Source organism: Erithacus rubecula, assembly GCF_903797595.1.
Source record: "Erithacus rubecula genome assembly, contig: SUPER_Z_unloc_6, whole genome shotgun sequence".
Taxonomy (NCBI): Eukaryota; Metazoa; Chordata; class Aves; order Passeriformes; family Muscicapidae; genus Erithacus; species Erithacus rubecula.
In genome coordinates, this window is record NW_027635650.1 from 1,008,288 (window position 1) to 1,029,873 (window position 21,586).

General features: G+C 37.3%; 1 protein-coding gene across 10 annotated transcripts in view; it reads right to left on the reverse strand.

Moving 5' to 3' along the window:
• SUSD1 (sushi domain containing 1) overlaps positions 1-21,586 on the reverse strand; it is a 58,569-nt gene that overhangs the window by 17,692 nt on the left and 19,291 nt on the right. For 7 of the 10 annotated variants that reach the window (XM_079331647.1, XM_079331646.1, XM_079331643.1 and 4 more), the window contains 9 exons: positions 19,825-19,980; positions 19,010-19,162; positions 17,533-17,709; positions 15,429-15,608; positions 13,267-13,446; positions 7,974-8,068; positions 6,204-6,393; positions 5,133-5,227; positions 3,883-4,069 (listed from right to left, as the gene is read on the reverse strand). In XM_079331647.1, coding sequence (XP_079187773.1) covers positions 3,883-4,069; positions 5,133-5,227; positions 6,204-6,393; positions 7,974-8,068; positions 13,267-13,446; positions 15,429-15,608; positions 17,533-17,709; positions 19,010-19,162; positions 19,825-19,980 — 1,413 coding nt within the window. The remainder of the gene's footprint in view (positions 1-3,882; positions 4,070-5,132; positions 5,228-6,203; positions 6,394-7,973; positions 8,069-13,266; positions 13,447-15,428; positions 15,609-17,532; positions 17,710-19,009; positions 19,163-19,824; positions 19,981-21,586) is intronic. The other 3 variants (XM_079331642.1, XM_079331645.1, XM_079331644.1) reach the window with 3 other exon arrangements.

The window sequence follows — 21,586 nt, forward strand, 5'->3', positions numbered from 1 at the left end:
GGTACATGATGTGGTCTCAGAGTAAGAGCTGTCAGATCACCACACCTCCAACAGTCTTTCAGTTCCTCACTGGAAAGTAGATTTTGGGTTTTCCCTCCTTTTCCAGATTTCAAAAAAGTCCCTTTATGAAAGAATGAGTGTAAATTTTTTCCATCCTTCAACACTTCAGAATAATAGTCTATCCTTTTCATGTGTGTGTACATTCATAGGCAGAAGAACAAATCAGACATCACAATCTGATCTGTAATCTCGTACATTTTCTACACACCAATACAAAGGGGCAGGGTTCTTGAAGATTATACTTAGTATGTGATGGAATGCATTCTTCTTATTCAAGTCACTTTCTAGACTCTCTGCTTGTGAGTTTACTTTCTCACTCATGTTCATATGAGTACAGAGATGAGACACACACGAGTACATAGCATGCAGGTAAATCCAGGGCTAAACCAAAAAAGAATAGCAGCTGAGAAACACAGGAAGTACTACAATTATCTGAGGTACACAGACTCAAGGACAAACCTACTCAACCCCCCTGGAAAGTACAGGTACTAATATGTAAGGAATTGCAGCATGTGTGAATAGTACACCTTGAACAAACTCAAAATACAGCTTCTTTCTAAGCAGAAAATCAAGAGGAGGAAAAGTGATGAGAACCTAATATGAATTATTTTACAAGAAGGAAATGTAATCAGTAACTCAGGCATAAAAGATCTACTTCTAGTGTCCAGAAACACTTCTGTCTTACTATGTCTTAAATCATAGTTGTCTGCTCTAATTAAAAAAAAAAAAAGCAAACCAGACTCAGTAAACACATAGGTATCCATAAACTCCCCAAACACTACAGTTTTCATAATCTACCCAAAGTAAAGCTAAAAAAAGATTCAAATATCAATAGAATTTTAACTGAAAAATTACTCTTATTTAGAACATTAGCAATGAAAGTAAAATAGACCTAGTTTCTTATTTATTACTCTGTTTTTCAAGCCCTTGAAAAATAGTTACAATCATCTTAAATTCGTAAGTATAAACAGGTAGTGAAATTAAGGACAATGCCTCCCCTGAGCATGCCTTCATAAAGGATATTCCAAAAGGAAAGTGAACAGAGCTATGTGTAAGTACTATAACCACAAGTATGGCCCACAAGACATTTCTTTCCTTCTCTGGAAAGGGACATGAGATTCTTTGCTTCAAGGACAATCTTGCTACCATACATTTACAGCTACAATATAATAACCGCCTATTAATTTTTGATAACTGACTCAATTTCCTATTTCCAGTACACAAGTGGCAAGAGTTTCTTTAAAATGTTAAGACAATATAAAAGACAGTGCAAGATGTCTGCTACAGTGATCCATAAAGCATTTGCTGGACTGTATTTACCATCCACAAGATGATGGGCAAAACCAACTTTGTGCTCAGTACAGAGCTATTTTTTAGAGGATGCTACTTGCCAGGGAGAAAATTAGGCTTTTAAGTCCTTTTAAGTTCTTGGCTTTTTTCTTTACAAATAATATGGTATATAAGGTAATATAAGGTATGCTCACTCAGAATTAATATGGACATATATATGGATATTCACGATATAGAAGTAACTTTCATAACATGCATTCATAAATCTTGTTTTTTGGAAAAAACACCCAAATTTACTAATAGCCTGTACACACTCGTTGTATTCTGCAACAGTCTAAAAATTCATACAATCACTATCTTTGTCAGGAAATTAGGTATGAAAGGCAGTGATGATCCACTTATCTGGGACATGGCTATTCAAAATTCTAGAGTTAAGATTTTCCAAACTCTTAAAATGTAGAATGTTAGTAAAAGTAAAGGAGACACAATGTCTGTATTTGCCTCCAGCTGTGGAAACAAACTGGTCATGTACCTCTTAATGGATGGCGTATGAAACCTTAAACATCCCATGAGAACATAATCACTAAAACACTTATTAAGTCTCAGTTTCCCTAGAGCCTCTCTGCTTAAGGCATATCTTGCATTTTTACAATATCATTTAGCTAGAAACTCCCCAGAGCTAATAAAGCCATTTTTCAGAATTAATTTGGTAGATAAATTGAGATAATTTCATCCACTATGGAAAATATATTCATGATTACAAAATAACTGGGCAAATGAAGATGAAAATTATACATCTCCTCTTAAATTACAGTTTCATATAAATTAAATTGCTTCCATAGGTAATGCAATTCCAAGACTTAAGACACAGAAGTCAAAGCAGCACTGCCAGAAGAATTATTTCAGCTGGATCCTCTTCATCTTAGATGAGATAACAGCACAATTAATCTCATTAAAATTCCATTATTTGGTAAGTTTTGCAGCAAGCTCATTATCGGCTTTTTAATTTTCTGCAATTTCTGCAGAAACTCAAAAATACATACGTGAATGTTTTTATCAATAGCATTTTAAAAATTAGAAGTGTTTGCACATCAAGTTCTAGATAGAGATTCCTAATATGATAGAGCAACACCTGTATTTTATTGATTATTGAATAAGATAACTACCAGGTATAAATGGGCTTGTGTAATAAAAATCTTCCTTTAAAGTGGAAATTACCTAACTATTACACAAAGACCTTTCCTGGAGCTAGGTATGTGCATTAGTTAAGCAGTAACTCAGCAGAGATGAAAGTATGCCAGCTGCCAAGACAAATGCCATTTCACACAGCACCTGCTGAAAAGTGTTCTCCAGAACTATGCTGAGTCAGTAACCTGATACAATCCTGCAGAATTGAGGAAATACCACGGGATGACAGAGTAAACAGCTTTTCCTTTTCTCTGAGTATGTAATAAAAAATTAACTCTATCAACAAAATCTTACCAGCTCTTTTTGAAAAGACACATATCCTCATGAACTATGGGCAATGAGTGGCAATTAGGAAACTTGCGAAAAAGAATTACCAAATTATTACTATAATTTCATGTAAAAAAACCAACCAGACAGTTCATTGTATATCTTCAACAGCAGCTTTAAGAAACAAGAAATGTTTTACCTTTTACGAAGCTTAAAACAATCAGATTTACTACTGAAAATACGGCAACACTATCAATTTCAAAACACAAATCTCCAGCTCTTCCTAAGCAGTCAGAAGAGTATTGATTCCATCTAGTGGCTGAACAGAGTTACAGATGCTCAGAGATCTTTCATGTTTCTTATCCATTGTAATTTGTGTCCTTGATAGGAAGAGTGGTACCATCATCAAACACTGCACTGCACTTCACCTAATACACAGAGTCTGACAGTACAAGGTTGGTGAAAACAGTTCTAAACAAAACAAGACCCAGATGATGTTTCTCATCAGGGCATTTTAGTGACATACATCTCACTAAATTGTGAAGCTGAGGCTCTACCTTCAGAAGCTTATTTGCTTAAATGCCTTCTGTGTTTTGCTCTTTGCCAATTAGAGGCAAAAGTATCTGTATGAGGTACTTGCAGATTCCCACACTCTACTTTGGACTCTTGCAGACTTTAGTAGTATCTGTTTCTGTTTCCACAAGTACCCATACAAAGTGCATTTGAGCTGTTAACTCCACAGTAGAGAGAACTTTTTCTTAGAAAATAACTTAGCCTCTAACAGGGCAGGGAATTTAACTCAGCTGTCCTAGATATCACTCTAGTGTGCTTCCCACCAAACTATCTTTTCCCTGACGTCCCAAAATGACATGTTAGCAATCTGCACCTCAATTTCTCTCCCCCTTCTGCCTCTGAACTCTAAAAAATCCATGAAAACAAACAATGGACAATTTTGAGCATGGAAAGAATACTTTGACAACCCCCACAAAACACTGAGATTAACAATGCAGATTCAATTGAATCTGTTACACCCACTAGGTGCTTTTGTACATATATAAAATAAATGGCAAGACCTACCTGTAATTTGTGTTGTCATAGAAACAAGCAGTGAAAAATTCAAAGCTACCATGGAAATATTAATAGAGTAATTGGTGCCTGGTTGCAAATCTAAACAAACTTCAGGAGCTTGCTTGTGTGTGGAAAGTTCAAAGGTCATTTCATGAAAGAAGTTTTTCTGGTACCAACGCTGGCCTTGGACATGAAACTGTAACCAAACAATCACAGCATGAAAATTTAAATGTTATAATACATTACTTGCATTCAGCCATCTCATGCTCTTAATTAGAAGAAACAGCAGAAGAGAGCACTGCATATTATGTGTCAAAACTGTTGGAATTGACAGTTACTCAAATTCCAGTGCTTCCAAAATTTGATTTGCCTTGCTCAGATCTGATATTTTCCTGGTTCTTTCACTTCTCCTCCTAGTCTATCCTCTTTTTTATTAATTCCCCCTAGACCATATTTCCTGCTAATATATCAGCTTCAATAACAGCTGATTTTCCCTGAAGTATACCCTCTTGTCGTATTATAAAAGTAAGCTTGTGTGACACACACCTCTCCAGTTTCACCATGAGGATTGAGACAAAATCAAGTTATTGTGACGCATGTCAAAATGTCAACTGCACTCTGGGATCTGTCTACAGACACCTATATTTCCAGGGAAATTTACAGTACCATGTGTTCTTTTATTTGTGTCAGTAAGGCTTCGTGTTTTATTGTTGACGACTGAAATGATCACGAAGTCACTAACTTAAGGCCTCTCCTGATCAAATGATTTCTCTGTTAATGAAAACTAAAATGCTTGACGGATAGTAATGGTACATTAATTTTCCTTTAAATAGCTCCTATGCCTTCTGATACTTTCTTGGTGCCTCCTGGCACAGGGAAACTTGAGACAATAGCAGGTGGTCAGGAGTCCCGGCAGAAGTAGTTCATGCAGAAATTCCCCACTGGGATAAGGGCATACCACAAGGCAAAGAGAACTGACTCAGTGGAACCGGAATAGAGTTGTGTGAGTTGTTTGCCTGAATATGGCAAACTCAAAACTACAGATAAGGAGAGCAAACTAAGTATGGGAAAAATAAGCAAGAAACTGGGGACTACAAGAGAGCATGGTCTCTCTTTGGCTGCTATGCAAGATTATTCTTTGGGGTTTTATGAAACACTATTATAGTGTTTATATATATGCTAGCAGTGAGTGTTTGAAAAACTAGGTTTTTGATTGATAAAAATTGCTTTTTAGATTCAAAATATAGATTGTCACTTACTGAGTATCTGTCTTCCACATCAGTTCCCCTGACATTTCTCCTCCACTTCAAGCAGGTATCATTAAAAATTAATACGTTATTGAAAGCTTCCTTTACTGTAGAGACAATTTAAAAAGATATTAACTTATTTTAAAAACTTTACCTCCTTCAACTTAATTGAATATGAGTAGCTGAGAATAATTTTTTTTAAGTTTTGAATTTCATTCTCTTCTGAGACAGAAAGGTAGGTTACCATTTCTTTTTGAATGAACAAACAGGGTAAGTAAAGCATGATCATTTTCCAGAGAAATTCGCTTTCAGAAAAACCCAAGCATGCTATTCAGGAAATCCAATACACAATTTACTTGTCCAGGCCTAGAAGGTTATAATGACAGAAGAATCAAGGGTTCAGGCCTCCTGATGTAAATAAAATTATCACAGAACAATTTGTTCTAATTGATGCCCTCCAGAAAAAAGCATGTGCGCAAAAACATTTTCGTGGATCCCAAAAGCAATTACTTCTCAAGGTCTGTCTCACTAGAATTAGTACCAGGAGAATTAGGAGGCAAGCCTGAAGTCTCCATTACTGAAATCCACTTTTAGAACACAACTTCTGTAACATTACTGGTAAATACAAGAACCCTGTTAATCACTGTTAAACATAGGAGCATTGTCTGTAATGCTCATACCACTCAGATTAGTATCAAATTGCCAATCAATGGGGAATTCTCCTACAGGCAGAGAACCATATTTCAAGAGAAGAGATGGAAACTGGTAGTCATGCACCATGGACCAAAATTCTGCATCAATCCTGCCTCAGCCAGAAGACAAGTCCTGAAAAAGCAAATTTGCCAAATCTTTCTGAAGTGCTCTTACTGCCACTGCTCTCCTTGCTCATAGAGTCAATGGCCAAGTGAGCAAAAAAAAAAACATCTTGCAGAAAAAGAGGATGCTGACAGTGGCTACATGCACATAGTCAGCATAAAGAATTATGAAGTCTAGGAAACAGCCCCTTTTCCTGTCTGTTGGACTCAAATCAGTGAACTCTGCAGCACAGTAAGTTCTTTTGTAAGCACACAAAACACAACATACCCTTTGTTTGAATTGCTAGTGTAACTGAGACAGTGATGTTTGTGGAAGAAATGGCTGTTATATTCACCACGTAGTTACTTCCAGAGTTCAGATCTAAACACACCTTTGGCTTCTCTTCACTAGTACTGATGTTAAATATCACATCTTCTGAGAATATCTTCTCATCCAATCTTTGGCCCAGTATACGAAACTATTGAAACAAAGACAATAGTGCAACTCGTTGTGCTTCTCCAAAATTCAGAATACTATTTTATTTAATCTTACTGGTTCTTAAACGGAACACAGCATTACATCTGATTAAGAGTATCAGTTCAAGAAAAATAAATAGGGTCCATGGGAGGTCTTAATAAACTGGATCTTTATTTCTTATGGCTGTTAAAATTATTCGTATTTTTTCATATATTTCTACAAGAGGTAGAAGGAATCTATTATGGAATCTGATCCAATCTATTAGGAACCTAATCTATTGTTGACCCTACTAAGATGTCCTATTCAAACAGTGAGGTGTAAGCAAATACAGTTTCTTGTTTACAGCACACAGATAGAGGATCTACATCTACTTGTTACTTTCTTTCCCTTGTGCTTGTTTTCCTCCTTACCCCACAGAAGCAGTAGTAAGACGGAATGCCAAACAACAGTAAAAGACGAGCTTGTCTAAGATTGTACCACTGTAGTGAAAAAGAAATCTGTTGTTTGTATGACATGAAGGGACAGACAAAGCTCACCTTCTCTGGATATTCTGGAGTGTCTTTCAGATGACTAAATTAAGGAAAAGCATGTGCACAGAGTACATTATACCAGAGATCCACAGCTTACCAGTTACCATTGGCTACATAAACCCAGTTTTGATCTGTTAGGAGAACTGGGAAGCTGTGTTTTCCATCTCAGCAGTGCTCAATGAAAGTACACATACTAAAAATACTTTGGTCAAAACACAAAAGATGGGTTGTTTTCCAAAATTGTTATCCAACCTTGAAATGTTTTTCACATTAATGTACTTATCCTGGACACCCTAAATAATCTTTTATTTTTCTTCCTTACTTGTATGTACTAAAAAAACTGAAAAAACCAAATCCAAACAACACACTTAGGAAAAAACACCTTTCTTGGGATGTTACTGTCAAAACATGGGAATTCTTATCATGTTATTGAGGTTTTCAATAACACAGACCAAACTATTTCCTTTGTTTCTGACAATTTATGCCTTGATTTTTATTCTTATGCTCATGAAAAAAAAATTTAAAAAAAATTAAAAAAAAAAGCAGCTACAAATGTTGTTTCCAATTTCCAAGAGAAACAGTTCTAAAGTGTTCAGATATACATTAGTTGAACCTTTTGAGCAAGGCACACTATTCCAATATACCTTGCATTTCTAAAACATGTTTTATCCAGTGTCTGCAAGTGAGACACAGTACAGTTGAGATGCTTGACAAAGACAGGGACAGACCCCAAGTTTTGCAATATTTTCTATGGCAATGTAAGCCTGAGATTTTCAATGGGACTTTACTAAAACATAAACTTATGCTGTAACCTCTTAGAGGTTCAAGCATGCATTTAGGTGATTTAGTGGAATGAGACCCTGAAGCTTTAGGACAGGAATTTTCTTCTTTCCTAACCCAGCCAGTCACCCCTAGGTTTCTAGGTATTCCACTGGGAAGATCAAGACAAACTACCATATAAGCAAAACCCACAAATCAAATATCCACCAATTCAACAGACATAACAAGAACAAAGTCAATCCCAATCTCAAATACCTCCATTATTACTTACTGTGTATGTTTCCTGCATTCCCAGTCTTCTCGTTTTCCTTTGCCACCTCACACATGTTTCGTTGAATATGGATAAATTACTCAGTAATTCCTCCTCTGCGACCAAAAACATGAACACAGGAAGAAAATCATTACTACTCATGCAAATCTTATGTTGGGAGAAATTGCTTATTTCTTACTTTTCTTATGGTTTGGTCTTGGGGTTTTTTGCTTTGCTTTGTTTTGTTGTCCAAACAGGAAAAAAACCAAGGAAGGTAAGTACATGTTAGGCAGAAAGTTTTCTCTCAATTGTCTTGGCTCCTAAACTTAAAGTAACAGGTTAACCGAAGAAGCACATCCTGAGCTAAAGATTGTGAACTCTTTAAACATACAGCCAGCATTACATAAACTCACACAAGGAGCTTTTAAGAAAGGTTCTGTGTTAGACTGGAAAAGAGTTAATTCGTCACTGAATTAATTTACTTGAGTTGTTTTTCAAAAGGTGTTGACATTTTTTCTTGTTGTAGAACAAATAAAACTAAGTAACACAGCAGAACACTTTTCAAAATAAACACTAGATTAAAACAATGGAGCCCACAGAACCAAGTGTGTAGGAAGTACAGTTTTAGCAACCAGAGATACATCCCTCAACACACCTGTCAGTTTACACACAAGAGCAGGCTTTCTCAGAGAAAAAGCACAGTTAGGAAGTTCAGCTCATCCATACGTTTTTTTCCAGTTCTCTCATTGCTGTCATTAGACACAGCACAGTTGTTCTCACATGAAGAGATAACATTCTCACACAGTTCAGAACAAATCTCTTTCTGGTCACAGCTCAGATCGACAGTGAATATACTCCTTTCCTTTACCACTCTTCAAATTCTCATTTCTTTTTCCTTCTACCTTATTTTCTTATTACATTCACTACATGACCAAGGTCATAGAAACCCAATCTAGATATAGATTCTAAGCCAAAAAACACTTACTAGCTGCTGAAAAATTGAAAGACATTTATAGGACAGCATTCGTAGATACTTCAGGGAATATTCACAAAATAGTTGGTGTACTGTTCTGCAAGCACAGGTCAGGGCACCCCTCCTCTGTATATAAACTTCATTAGCATCCCACAGGGGCCCCTTTGTAGCATGCAGGCATCTGACTAAATCAGTACATTAAGTTTCTAGCATTTCATACTTAGGCAGCTGTTTAGGACTACAATTTAACTGTTAATACATTTTGCAGTACTTTTTCCTTTTTTTTCTTTGATTATTAGAACTGCCATAAACCTGTTTTCTAACATTATGTCCACTCCATATATTCAGCAAACAGATGCCTCACTCACTAGACCAGTTTATCTTCCAACAAATTTTAACTCCTCCATTCCACATTCATTGTATATGGAAATGTTGTTGAAAGCTTCCATGTTTCCAGGACAGAAAAAAGATTAATCTGTTTGTCCTCTAGAGCAAATTTCTTACAAACAGCTTTGTAATATTTAAGGGCTGTTTATTTTTACTGTTATCTGTTTCACAGTCCTGCAATCTAAGGCCAAGCAAAGCAAAATAATACATTCAGTTGTTGTACTCCTTAAATCAGGAACAGTTTTATTAAAAGAGTGGATAGCAAGAAGGACTCATAGAGAGAAGGAAAATGTTTCCATATCCATGATATCTCCATTCCCATACCCATGAGAACTAAAATTCATAACAAGGAGGTGGGGGGTGCAAGTGAGGGAGTAATCTGCAAGGCTTCTTAGCAAGAAAATCTGCAGCTTTTGAGTTTATAAAATACAGGGGAAAAAAGAAAAAATAAGAAAACAAAAGGAAACTAAAGCCACAAACAACAAAAGTGGTTGTTCTGAGTATTTAGGCAAGGAAAGAAATCTTATACAGTGGCCTCTGTGGAAGGAAGATGGCAGAACCAGTAGCTTTTTTCTTTTTTCTGTAACTACATCTTTTTTTTTTTTGTTATGCTTTCCGAACTTTGAGGACAAGGCCACCGAGCAATGACCATAAATTCACAGAACAGCTGGCAGATCTTTTCTCAAAAGTTTCCACTTTAAATGGATGTGAGTGAAAGAGCATGAAAACCTGCACAGAGCAATTACCACAACAAAGTTTTCAGCTTTCTGAGGGGACTGCTTTTCCTCCTTTACTCCTACTGATCACACATTCTTTGTTTGGACAACCAAATATACAGAAAGGGCTTGGTTTAACATTAATCCCAGTAGCATAAACATAGTATCCAATAACAGCACAAAGGTTTCTCTGAAAAAAGTACTCTGCATCTAGAGGGAGACAGGTTCCTTGAAACATTCATTCCACTTTGAAATCTAACAGTGCCAGTGACTCAGAGAGTTTGGGAACTCGGTTTGTGAAACACACAGTAGGATCCAGGCCTTAAATGTGTGTGATTTTGATCATTATATTACACTCAAACTCACAAATAAAATGGGAGAAGCAAAGCCCTTCCATTTGCCTGTATATCAGCACTATAAATTTTAACTTGTGATTAACCAAAGTGAGTGAAGTTCACTGCTACTCCACTGATCTTCAGGTTAACTTCACAATCTTTTTCTCATCTCAAGAGAAAGTGTCCTAGAAACAACATGCAAAAAAATGCCTGGAGAACAGAAGTGAAATGTGAAAAAAAATCCTAGAGAGGTCAAATACAGAAAGGCAGATTTGGGAGAGGATAGATAGCACCTGGCTGTTGGCAGTTAGGAAAGACACAACACAAATGATAAAACACAAAAAAAACCAGCCACAACACCAACAGCACCAGCAAGTATTGGAGGGGGAGAAATTATGTCAAGAAATTCAAGATATCAACTTTTTTTTACCAGAAAGCAAATAGAATCCGCTCCACTCTGACATTTATCTTCAACAAGTAGCTAAAAGGGAATCCACACATGCAAGTTCATTTACAGAACTCTTGCCACCTATCCCTACGCATACAAGAAATGTAGTGGAAAGAAAAAACCCAGGTATCAGATTTCTTTGTATATTTTTGCCTGTTAATTCTGTAAGTGGTTGAAAATGCCATCTGCTACTAATACAGACCACATTTTTCCAATGAAATAAATGAAAAGAACTCAAAGATAGGTTCCAAGAGGATGGTGCCAGACATTTTAGTGGTGCCCAGAGACAGTATGAGGAGCAATGGCCAAAAACTAAAACACAAGAAGTTCCACCTCAATATGAGGAAGAACTTCTTTACACTGAAGGTGGCAGAGCAGTGGAACAGGCTGCTCAGGGAAGCAGGAAGATGTTCCAAACCCATTTGGAACGTGTCCTGTATCACCTGCTCTAGGACACCCTGCCTTGGCAGGGAGATTGGACTGGATGATATCCAGAGGTCCTTCCAACACTAACTGTTCTGATTCTGGGAAACCAAGCACTCCACAGGGAAAGAAGTTCTGTAAGGATCAGCTACTCAAGATGTCCAGGATCACCCACTGAGTAACTAGACAGCAGGTATTTTAATTGCTAGTCTGTTCTCTGCACTTCAATTGCCACATTTTACATGTATAAATAAGAGGTTGATAAAAACTGCAATCCATTTTACTATTGCCATACCTTATTGATGGCTTAATCCAATCAGCATCACAAGTAAAATTAACTTTGTAAAGACAGTTTTTAATACCTAAACTAGCAGCTTAGAAAAGTGTTTGCATACACACATATATATTTACCATATATCCCATATATAGACAATGCACAAAACAATGCAAATAAAAGGAATTCATATCAATCACTTTTCAATAAATGAAGAAATTATTTGTCACAGAGAATTTCCTGCAGATGTTCTCAACTGCATTATTTCTAATGGAATTTTTGAGGCAGAATGAAAAGACAATTGCTTTTTCAACATCTATCATAAATTATTTTGGAATGGTACATAACTTTCTCTCATTTTAATGTGCTTTACCAATTAATTATACACACACTGCTAAGAGCATGTAAATCTCAAAGGCATCACTGCATAAACAGAAATTTCATTCAATTTTAAAGCAATTTGTTACCTTGAGTGAATATGAAAAATGTAGAAGTAAAGAAGATGAAAGATTTTGTAACAATTTCCTGTTGATGATTAACTCTTTTAAGAGGAGTCTGGACTAGTTAGGCTATATTTGGTAATTCTTCTTTACCATTCCATTTGACCATAACTGACTTTTTTGATCTGACTCTGTTCCAGCAGCTAGAGCTGGAATCTGGCAAAGCTCTTGCTGAAATCCACGATAATCCTGTGGCTGCAGTCTGCACATTCAGGCTCTTCATAGCTTCAGGGCACTCAAGACAACTCTCAGCAGACTGACAGATCTAACTTAATCACTCTACACAATGTTGGTTTCAAAATCAATTCACAAAATGCAGCAATGCGAGTTTCCTAAATGAAGTATGAATCACGACTTCTAACAACAGCAGTTCCATTTTCACTTGGGCACTTTAACAGCACAAAGAACTGCTTTTCTGCATACTCATTTTACTTGATGTCACATGTTTTATGTTCACAGTAGATGCTCAAGAAATTAAGTGAGGCAAGAGAGGCCTCATGCAGTAACTGTGTGAAGTGCAATGGCAGCAGTCAAGGATGCATTTCTAGTCCTTCTGAAAACCATGGAGATGTTTCAAAGCTAAATGTACACTTTCTTCTGCAAAAGATGGCACTGCTACTTAAGAACTAGTCCGTGGCAGACAACTCCTTTTTCAGACACAAAAGAACACTAAAGAGCACAACAGCCAATAGTACAAAACATTTGCTAGTTCTGGCTGTTAATAAAATGTCAGTATAAGAAAATAAATCTGGAGTGAAATTCAGACAACTGCATCTAGGCTGGAAAGGCAACCACAAACAAATTTTGCTTTGGTCATTATGAGAAAAGAACAAAATACAAACTAGAGGCAGGGGAGAGATAAAGGGCTTCAAATTCAATTGCCACTACTTTCACTGGAGTGCACTTTATAGTAATGGATATTATCGAACGCCTTCTGCTCCTCTGGTGACACTCCATGGGCTTCTAAAGTTGAAGGATCTTCTCAGTGAAAATAAAATTCCAGTTGCATTAGTCTCCTTCTGTTTGAGATAAAAAGCAAGACAGCTATAGAAAGATCCCTGGCATCTAGTAGAACCTCCTGTATTCCCAACACTCTCTTCTGTGGCCTTTCCATCCAAAAGTACCACCACATTCCTTACATTATAAACTAGAAGGGGATTTATTGCTGTCATTCTTCCTCCAGCTCCTAACTTCAGAACAGGAATGAAAAATCAATTAAACTGCAATTTAAACAGCAACTTTGTATATCAGTACTTACCCTTACATACGTATGTAATATTCTCCCATGACTGATTTATTGTGCATTCTGAAAAATTCCTGTCCCCATTGAAATAATATCCTTTTTTGCAGTGATAGTACACTCTGCTCCACAGAGTGGTGGAGTTGTCCCAGGTCATTGTCGTGTGTGGAATGAGCAGAGGTTTGCCACAGTCTATTTCTGGAACAGAGGAAAACAGGAAAACAAAAGCTTGAAATGAAAACAGGCAAGACATAAAAATGTTACAGATGGAGGGATGAACTGTCCCAGCAAGTTACACTTTTTCCACTTCTTAGAGATTTCTAGAAGTCAGACCAGTACATCAGAACCCAGGACTTTGTAGCTGGAGATTTTCTAGTGAGGTGGGGCGTTTATGCTACACGATGATCCATAAAATTAAACAGTGTCATGATCAGAATTGAAAAGCACGTATCTTAAAGCATACTTTTATGAATAAGTCTATCTTCCCACAACACTGTCTTTTCCCCTACATGCTATTTATTCTTTATTTTACCTACCATTAGTAACAGTAGACATTAAAAAAGACACATGGACCAAGAAGTACCATGAAAGAACAGCATCAAGAAGGTTATGTTTCTTAGTCAGTGGATTTAACTCAAGTTTTGAAAAAAAAACCTGCTACAGATAAGATGAATGAGCAATTCTGAGGGAAAATTGATAGATTATGCAAGCCACTTTACAGATAATTGGAAAGCTGGGATAATTAACTAATAATTTAATTAATTTGCTACGGTTTTGGGGGCTGCATAATAAAACAGGGAACAAAAAGGATAAAAAGTGCAAATCAAGTAGATGGAATGGTATTATTTAGGGTAAAATCTGCTTTTCAATTCTCAATTAATATTATACCTTAATAAAAGATTCTAAACCACTTCAGTCATAAGAAGTAATAGAATTAAGAAGCAATAAAAATTAAAACATTACCCTCATTAAAGCATATTTGGTGCAAACAAGTTTTCTTTTAAAACCATTTTAAAAGAACCATTTTAAACTATTCAATAATTTTAAGTGATTTTGAAATTATATTTTTTAAAAAAAGAAAATCAAAGAAGTAAAAACCAAAGCTTATATATTCGTGATCTGTACAACCTTTAATGGAAAATTTAAACATATGTATTGCAATGGACAATACATCCACAATCATGACTAGCTTCCTTTTAATACACCAAGGAGTATAAATGTATCTACTATAAATCATCAGACCAAGACCTGGAATAACTAATGCACAGGCAAGCATGTCCTTAACTCATACGAGGACAGTATGTGATGAGACACAAAAACTCCTGCTGCTCCAGCTACCTGCCCATGACCATTCTGCAAGCAGACTGAAACTCAGTGCAAACTTTATACTTAGACTCATGACACAGAATAAGAATATTAATGGTCATTCTAAAAGTGGGGAGTGGTTATAGCATACACATGGATCATTCAAAGAAATTACTACATTTGATTGCAATAAACTGAAACTTGATCCAGCTGAAAAGATATTGTTAACCCAACAAATGGAAAAGTGAAGCTGTGCAAATGTGAAAACCAACTAAAAGTTTAATTATTCTAAGGTCTCCTAATTCAGGATATGAGCCCAGATTAAAAAAAAAAAAAAAAACAAAAAACAGGAGACTTTTTTTTTAATGTACCTATGTCTTCCATCTTATTGAGAAACTCTTTAGGCTACATTCTTCCAAATCATAGCACTATAAGAGACTCATCTCAAATAGCAACAGCACACTTGAACAATCATAGTTTGCAACTGGAAACTGTCCAACTACAGGAATTTTGAAGGTATGTTAACAACTAATAGCAGTTTAATTTCTGATAGTGGCTTCAACTGTTATCAGAAAAGTAGAGTGATATTGAAAAAACATCAGCAATGTAGGCTGCTTTTTCATCTCAAGGTAATCCCAATTTCTGACATGCATTAGGATTATGTTCTTGGAATGTTAACTTTTAATAATTTATTGCAACTTCATTAGCAACACAGATTTTTAAAAAAACCTGTTCAATATGCAGTTTTTGTTTTATGACAACTTTCTATGCCAGAAGACTGTATAAACTGAACACCCAAAGAGGATGACTGATATTTATCAGAGTGACTTAAGTGGTAGCTATGGTAAATAAATCCAAAGGCAGACTTTACTTACCTTTGCACACTAAATCAGGCCCATCCCACTGTCCTTTGGCATTGCAGACTGCAGTGTGATTGCCACCTGCCATCAGGAAACCACGAGCACATTCATAAGTAACTTCACTTCTGTAGGTGGTCCCACTCACAGATGTTGGACGTGCATTCAAAACAGAGGGTGGAACCCCACAGTCCACACCTGAGAGGATGAAGGAAGATAGTCCTGTTAGTCACCCAGCAGGAGCAATGGCAGCAGCACTCACGTAAGTATTTCTTTCATCTTCACCAGCTAACCCTCTTCTCCTGTAGTAATACAACACTTCCTCAGGTCCTCTGCAATATTGCCACCATGACTGACAGTGCTGTAGCTACTCCAATCATCTGCTTCCAAATAAAAGGACACTTCTCTGTCTCTCAGAATAGCAGTCTAAATCTATGAATCCATCCTCAGTCTAGCTGCTAGTATACAGAAAAGTCCTGGTTTTCTTCTGAATCTTTAGATTCTCCTGCTTCTACAAACCTGATTCCATCAGAAAAGGTGGTTCTATAGTATTTGCAATGAGCATCACTCAAGACCAATGAGCAGAAACTGCCTTGAGAAAGCAAAACTTTTAAAAGTGTACAAAAACTGTAAAAATGCAAAACCATAGAAAAGGTTCCAACACACAATACTAAAGTTTCGTATTAAAGCAAGAGCCTACGCAATGCATAAACAAAGAAATCAAGTAGCATACACACACATGCACAGAAAATAATTTGTTAAAGGTACATTTGCTAGTATTAAAATAAAAAAAAAAATCAGATTTGCTGGTTCCACAAGAGAAGTCCTAGTTGAAAACCAAGAAAAGAACTTGCAAGACAAGGAGGCAATAAGTTTAATATTTCAGATTTTTGGCTGCTTCTTGGCGTACCATGTATTTTAGTTCAATTAAGCATAAGAGATGTGCTGAGAAAATCTGACTTGAGGTACTGTTTGATTGTAGAAATTTTAAAAAGCATATGAAAAAACAACTTCTGAAAAACAAATATATTAACAAAAACAAATACATCAACAACTCACAAGAATTGCATTCTACAATCTTTCTCTAGGGACCACTTGAGACTCTGGGCACTCCCTTTTTGTTTTCAGATTCATTGTCCTTTATTTATGTTTTTTGCGGGGAAGTGTTACTTGCATTGTTTTATAATTGTTTTATCTTTTCTTTCTTATTAATTTCTAGTAATAGTCATCATTTTGCTTTTCCCAGCTACGTTGTTTTAGCACCCTTATTTTATTTTATTCACTTCCCATAAATGCCACATTTCTATCCATTCTCAGAATAAAAAAATTTTAAAAAAGGAAAGGGAAAGAATTGGAAACCAAGAGGACTGTTGTCATTTCAGAGACAGAAAGTACTCCCTTCACTAAGTGACAATTTCCAGGATGAGAGTTCTGCCCTGCAGAATTGCTATACACAGTGTATATAAATAGTGTGATATACACAGCTCTGTTAGCTAACACTTCAAGTGTCATTTAACTAATAAAAAGGCTTTCTAACAACTCATGGGAGCACAAAAAGAATACTCCAGTCATAAGCAGTAATATTATCAGAGAATGGCTAACTAGAACACCAAAGGAAGTGAACCTTTTAAAGACAGTCATAAGAAACTTAACTCTTCAGAGATGTGGAAGTGTTTGTTCATGCACAAATGCTCTTAAAATTATGAAGACTACCCAGAGATGATGAGTGCTATCATGCCTCTCTTTTGCAATTACAGCAAACCTTCAGACAAAACTCCACAAGGTGTCAGGAAAATTGATGCTTTCATGAGAGGTCAGTGATGCCTTCCAACTCAGTAGCCTGTCCAGCAAAATGCTAAAGAAATCTAGCTGTTTTCTAGGCCTCAGCTCACAAGCAGGGCACACTGCAGTGTCTGTAAAAATGCAGGGATCAGCATCAAAAATGTCACTACACTCAAGGACAATAACATGTCCTTTTATTTTCTTCTTTTTCTGCAAATAACCAGATCTTGAACAAATATATCCTTCAGATTTTGGAAACAGTCCACTATCTTCACAACACACTTCCCATTCATGAACCCCTTTAATGAAGAACTTAAGAAAGATTTAAGACTCTTTTCACCTTTACAGCTTAAAGTAGCAGGTTCCCAAGTTTCATTTGCAGTGCAGTATGAGACCTTTCCTTCATTGCTGTAAAACCCTTCTTGACACTCATAATGAACTGCACTTCCTGGTAGCAAGCTGTAGTTCCCCACAATGTAGCCATGCTTCATTTCAGGAGGGGAGCCACATCCAATTTCTGCAAAGAGATTGAAACAGTACATAAACAGTACATAAATCATAACACTTGAGCACTTTAAAATTAGCTGAACTAGAGGGTAATATCACAAAATACACCTCATCTGATGATCTGAAGGGTTGCCAAAGGGGTAGAATATCAGATTTGAAGAATTGTCCTGGCCACAGCTGAAGGAACACAGGGAAGCAGTTATTGAGCAACACCTGGAGCCATTCACCAAAGATGAGACACTGCAATGGGACAGTGCTTTGCAAGGGCCAGTCTCATTACAGCAGTGGCTGAATGATACTTCAACATCAGAGGAAAATTTCAGGCCCCCATGCACAGCTTTATTTTCCTGTGCAAAGTGAAGAACTTTGCAGCAGATAAACTGAAAATAAATGTTCCGCCCCTCAAATTCTTCATCTCATTGAAACAGCCTGCATACAAAAGCTCCACTCCTCCAGCACATCTGCTTGGACAGGCCTCCCTTTTGCAACTCTTCAAGGAACACAATCTGTACAGACACTCTGCTTCACCACAGAATATGGAGAGGCACGTCAGTGAGATAAGAAGGAGGGTTATCAGCAATTCTGGCAAGCAAAGGGGAGCACTCCAGTCAGAAAAACTGAGCAATTACAGGCCGTGAGCTTTACTGGCAGTTCTGGCAATAATTCAGAAATAAAAGCTGAATATTATCCAGGCAGCTCCCTCCACCTGGGACACCTGTGTTCATTATATGCTCCAATACACACAGCTTACTCTGCTAGCAGTTTGCATCTGTGAAAACTGCCACTAAAGACATACTTTCAAATTGGAAACTTGGTTTTGGTTGAGGTTTTATTGTTATGCCAACATAAATTGAACTGTTTAAATATGCAGAAGGCACAGTATATAATAAATAGCTAAACTGTTATTTTATTATTCCTCTCCCCTAGGCTTTTTTCATTCATCTAACTTCTCTTATTAAATATTTAGCTTCTGTTCTCTTCCCCTTTATGTGGTGTGATTATATAAATAACTGGATAACAACACACTTCCTTTCCACTCAGAAACTAACTACATAACTTTCACATTATCAAGCTTCTCTGAACCTGCACATCTGAAGTGTTGCTGAGAACCTGTAGGAATATTTGGGGTTGACTCTGGGATCCTGACATCACTGGAACAAATTAAATGCAAGAAGAGAAAAAAAATCATACAGGAAGCAAAGTCCAGAGAAAGGGTTTCTGCCCTAGAGGAGTGCAGGCCAGAACAGGCACTGCACTATGGTGCAACACGATTTTATCTGCTAGCAAAAACGGCATCTAAAGACTCTCACCTTTGCATGAAACTATGTTTCCATCTTGATGAAAATAATGCTCTCCAGTTTGTAATTTATAACCATCATTGCAGTAACACATGTAGCTTCCTTCAGTATTCACACATCTTGCATTGTGACCGCACAACCCAGACTCCTCACACTCATCTATATCTAAAAATTCAGAGAAAAGCAGATGCACTTCATAATAGGGGTTATTTTGCTTTAATTCAGTAAAATGTGGCCCAAGCTTATCTCTTCCATGAAGAGTTCTACATAGCTTCTCACAGCACTTCTAGGAAAACAAAGGAGCTTATTATTGTCCCATCTTCAAGCACCTGGAAAGAGGATTGCTGCAATTCTGTAGCTAGCTTTCTTTAGAATTACTGCTTCTTTGTTTGACAAATAATTTCCAAAGTTATATGCTGTTCAAACAATTGGAGAAAAATCCTGTATCTGGGCATCTCTTGAACAGTTACAACAGTTCCATCACTAACACAGAACTGGCTAATGTTCTACACTAAACACAAAAAATTACTATCTGGAGAATTTTAAGTATCATCCTATGTCATTAATCTAGCTGCTGCTACTTTTTCTGAAAAGATCATTGTTTGAATGAGACTGTGAAGCAATGATTTGTAACATGGCAGACTTCTAAATGGAAATAATTCATAGCTGTTCGGAACCTGCATGTCAAACAAGCACATCGACAACAAAAAGTTCTCTGATATAGTTTCAGAAAAGAAGTCCTACAGTGATGAGGAAAGAAAAAAAACCTTTGCAGTAGAAAATTAAGTTCTGGATTTGTCATGCTCAGGATTCTTTGCGAAGTCTACCTGTACAGTTTGTGCCATCATTGGGAATAAATGTCTTGTTGTTGTTGGAGGCTCGGTATCCATCAAGACAAACACAGTAAAAGCTTCCATGTGTATTATGACACAGAGTATGATTTCCACAGATCTTGCTGGCTCCAATCTGGCATTCATCTTTATCTGTGAGTACATTGAAAAAACATCAGACAGGAATTAAGAAAAGTGAGGTATCCTCCTCTCCTCACGTATGCTCCAGTAACCAGTCTTCTCCTTAGCGATTTTCTTTATAAATTATTTGGGATGTAAACACTGCTGGTAAACTGGAGAACAATAGAAAGTGTTGTCCCTGGATGAAAATATGAATACAGTTTTGTGACACAGCTAAAGTAGATCAAAGCATCTAAGAGCTGCTGAAACAAGAGGGTCCTGCTCTCTCCTTCTGCTCTTCCTCACAGTGTACACTGTTTTTAGCAGTACATGGAATACCTGTGTGGGGGCAATCCCAAGCACAGATGCAGTCTGGGTAGAGAATGGCTCAAGAGCAGTCCTGCTGAGAGGATTTGGGGATGCTGGTAAGAGGTTGGATATGATCTGGCCATGGGTACTCACAACTCAGAAAGCCAAACAAGTCCTGGGCTGCATCCAAAGCAGTGTGGCCAGCAGGGGAGGGAGGGGTGTGAGATCCAAGCTAGAGAGTACTGTGGATTTAATTAGCACAAGCAGTTTGATAACCAAGGTGCCTTGGCAAGAACAAACACAGCAAGAAGATTGGATCAAGACTGGCAACAGGGAACAAGACTGAATCAAGGAGAAATGATGCAAAATGTGTAAGTTTGATGTTTAACCCAATCAATGTAGTAAAAAATTACTGCCCTTCCAAAAATGGTATATAAGCATATACAGCTCACAGTAAATTTGGATTCTGATCACCAGTCAGTAGTGTCCATCTCCCTCTCAGCTGTTGATAGAGGGATTTCTGCTCCTCTGCTCTGCTCTGGTGAGGCCCCACCTGGAACATTGCATCCAGCTCAGGGGTCTCCAACATAAAAAGGACTTTGACCTGTTGGGGCAAGTCCAATGAGATAACCATGGGCTGAAGCATCTCTCCCACATGGAAAGGCTGAAGGAGTTGGGGGTTGTTCAGTCTAGAAAACAGAAGGCTCTGAGGACACCTTATTATGCTCCAGTACCTAAAGAGGACCTCAAAAAAAGCTGGAGAGGGACTTTAGACACCATCCTGTAATTCTAGGACCAGTAGAAATTGCTTTAAACTGAAAGAGGATGGATTTAGATTTGGTATAAATCAAATTAATCATTGTGAGTATAGTGCGGCACTGGAACAGGTTGCCCAGGGAAGTTGTGGATGCTCCAATGCTCCATCCCTGCTCAAGGCCAGCTTGGATTGAACTCTGAGCAACTTGGTCTTGTGGAAGCTGTCCCTGGCCATGGAAAGAGGGCTGGAACTCTGTGATTTTTTAAGGTCCCTTCCAACTTGAAGCATTCTATGATTCTATGTTTTTCCTACAACGAGATACCTGAACTCTGTGCAGGATCCAGATGCTGCCAGTGCTTTGCGAAAGAAGAAATGAAGAGGAGGAAATGGTTGGTGAAGGACCATCCCCTTGAAGCACTGGTAAGCTATTACAGACACTGTGACACAGCATTTGACACTGTTCTTTGATTCACATACTGATTTGTCATGGGTGAGACCTCTTAGAGGAACACTATCAGCCACAGTGACAAAACATTAAACAATTCTGAACCCTCTTGGTGAGGAAAAACAATC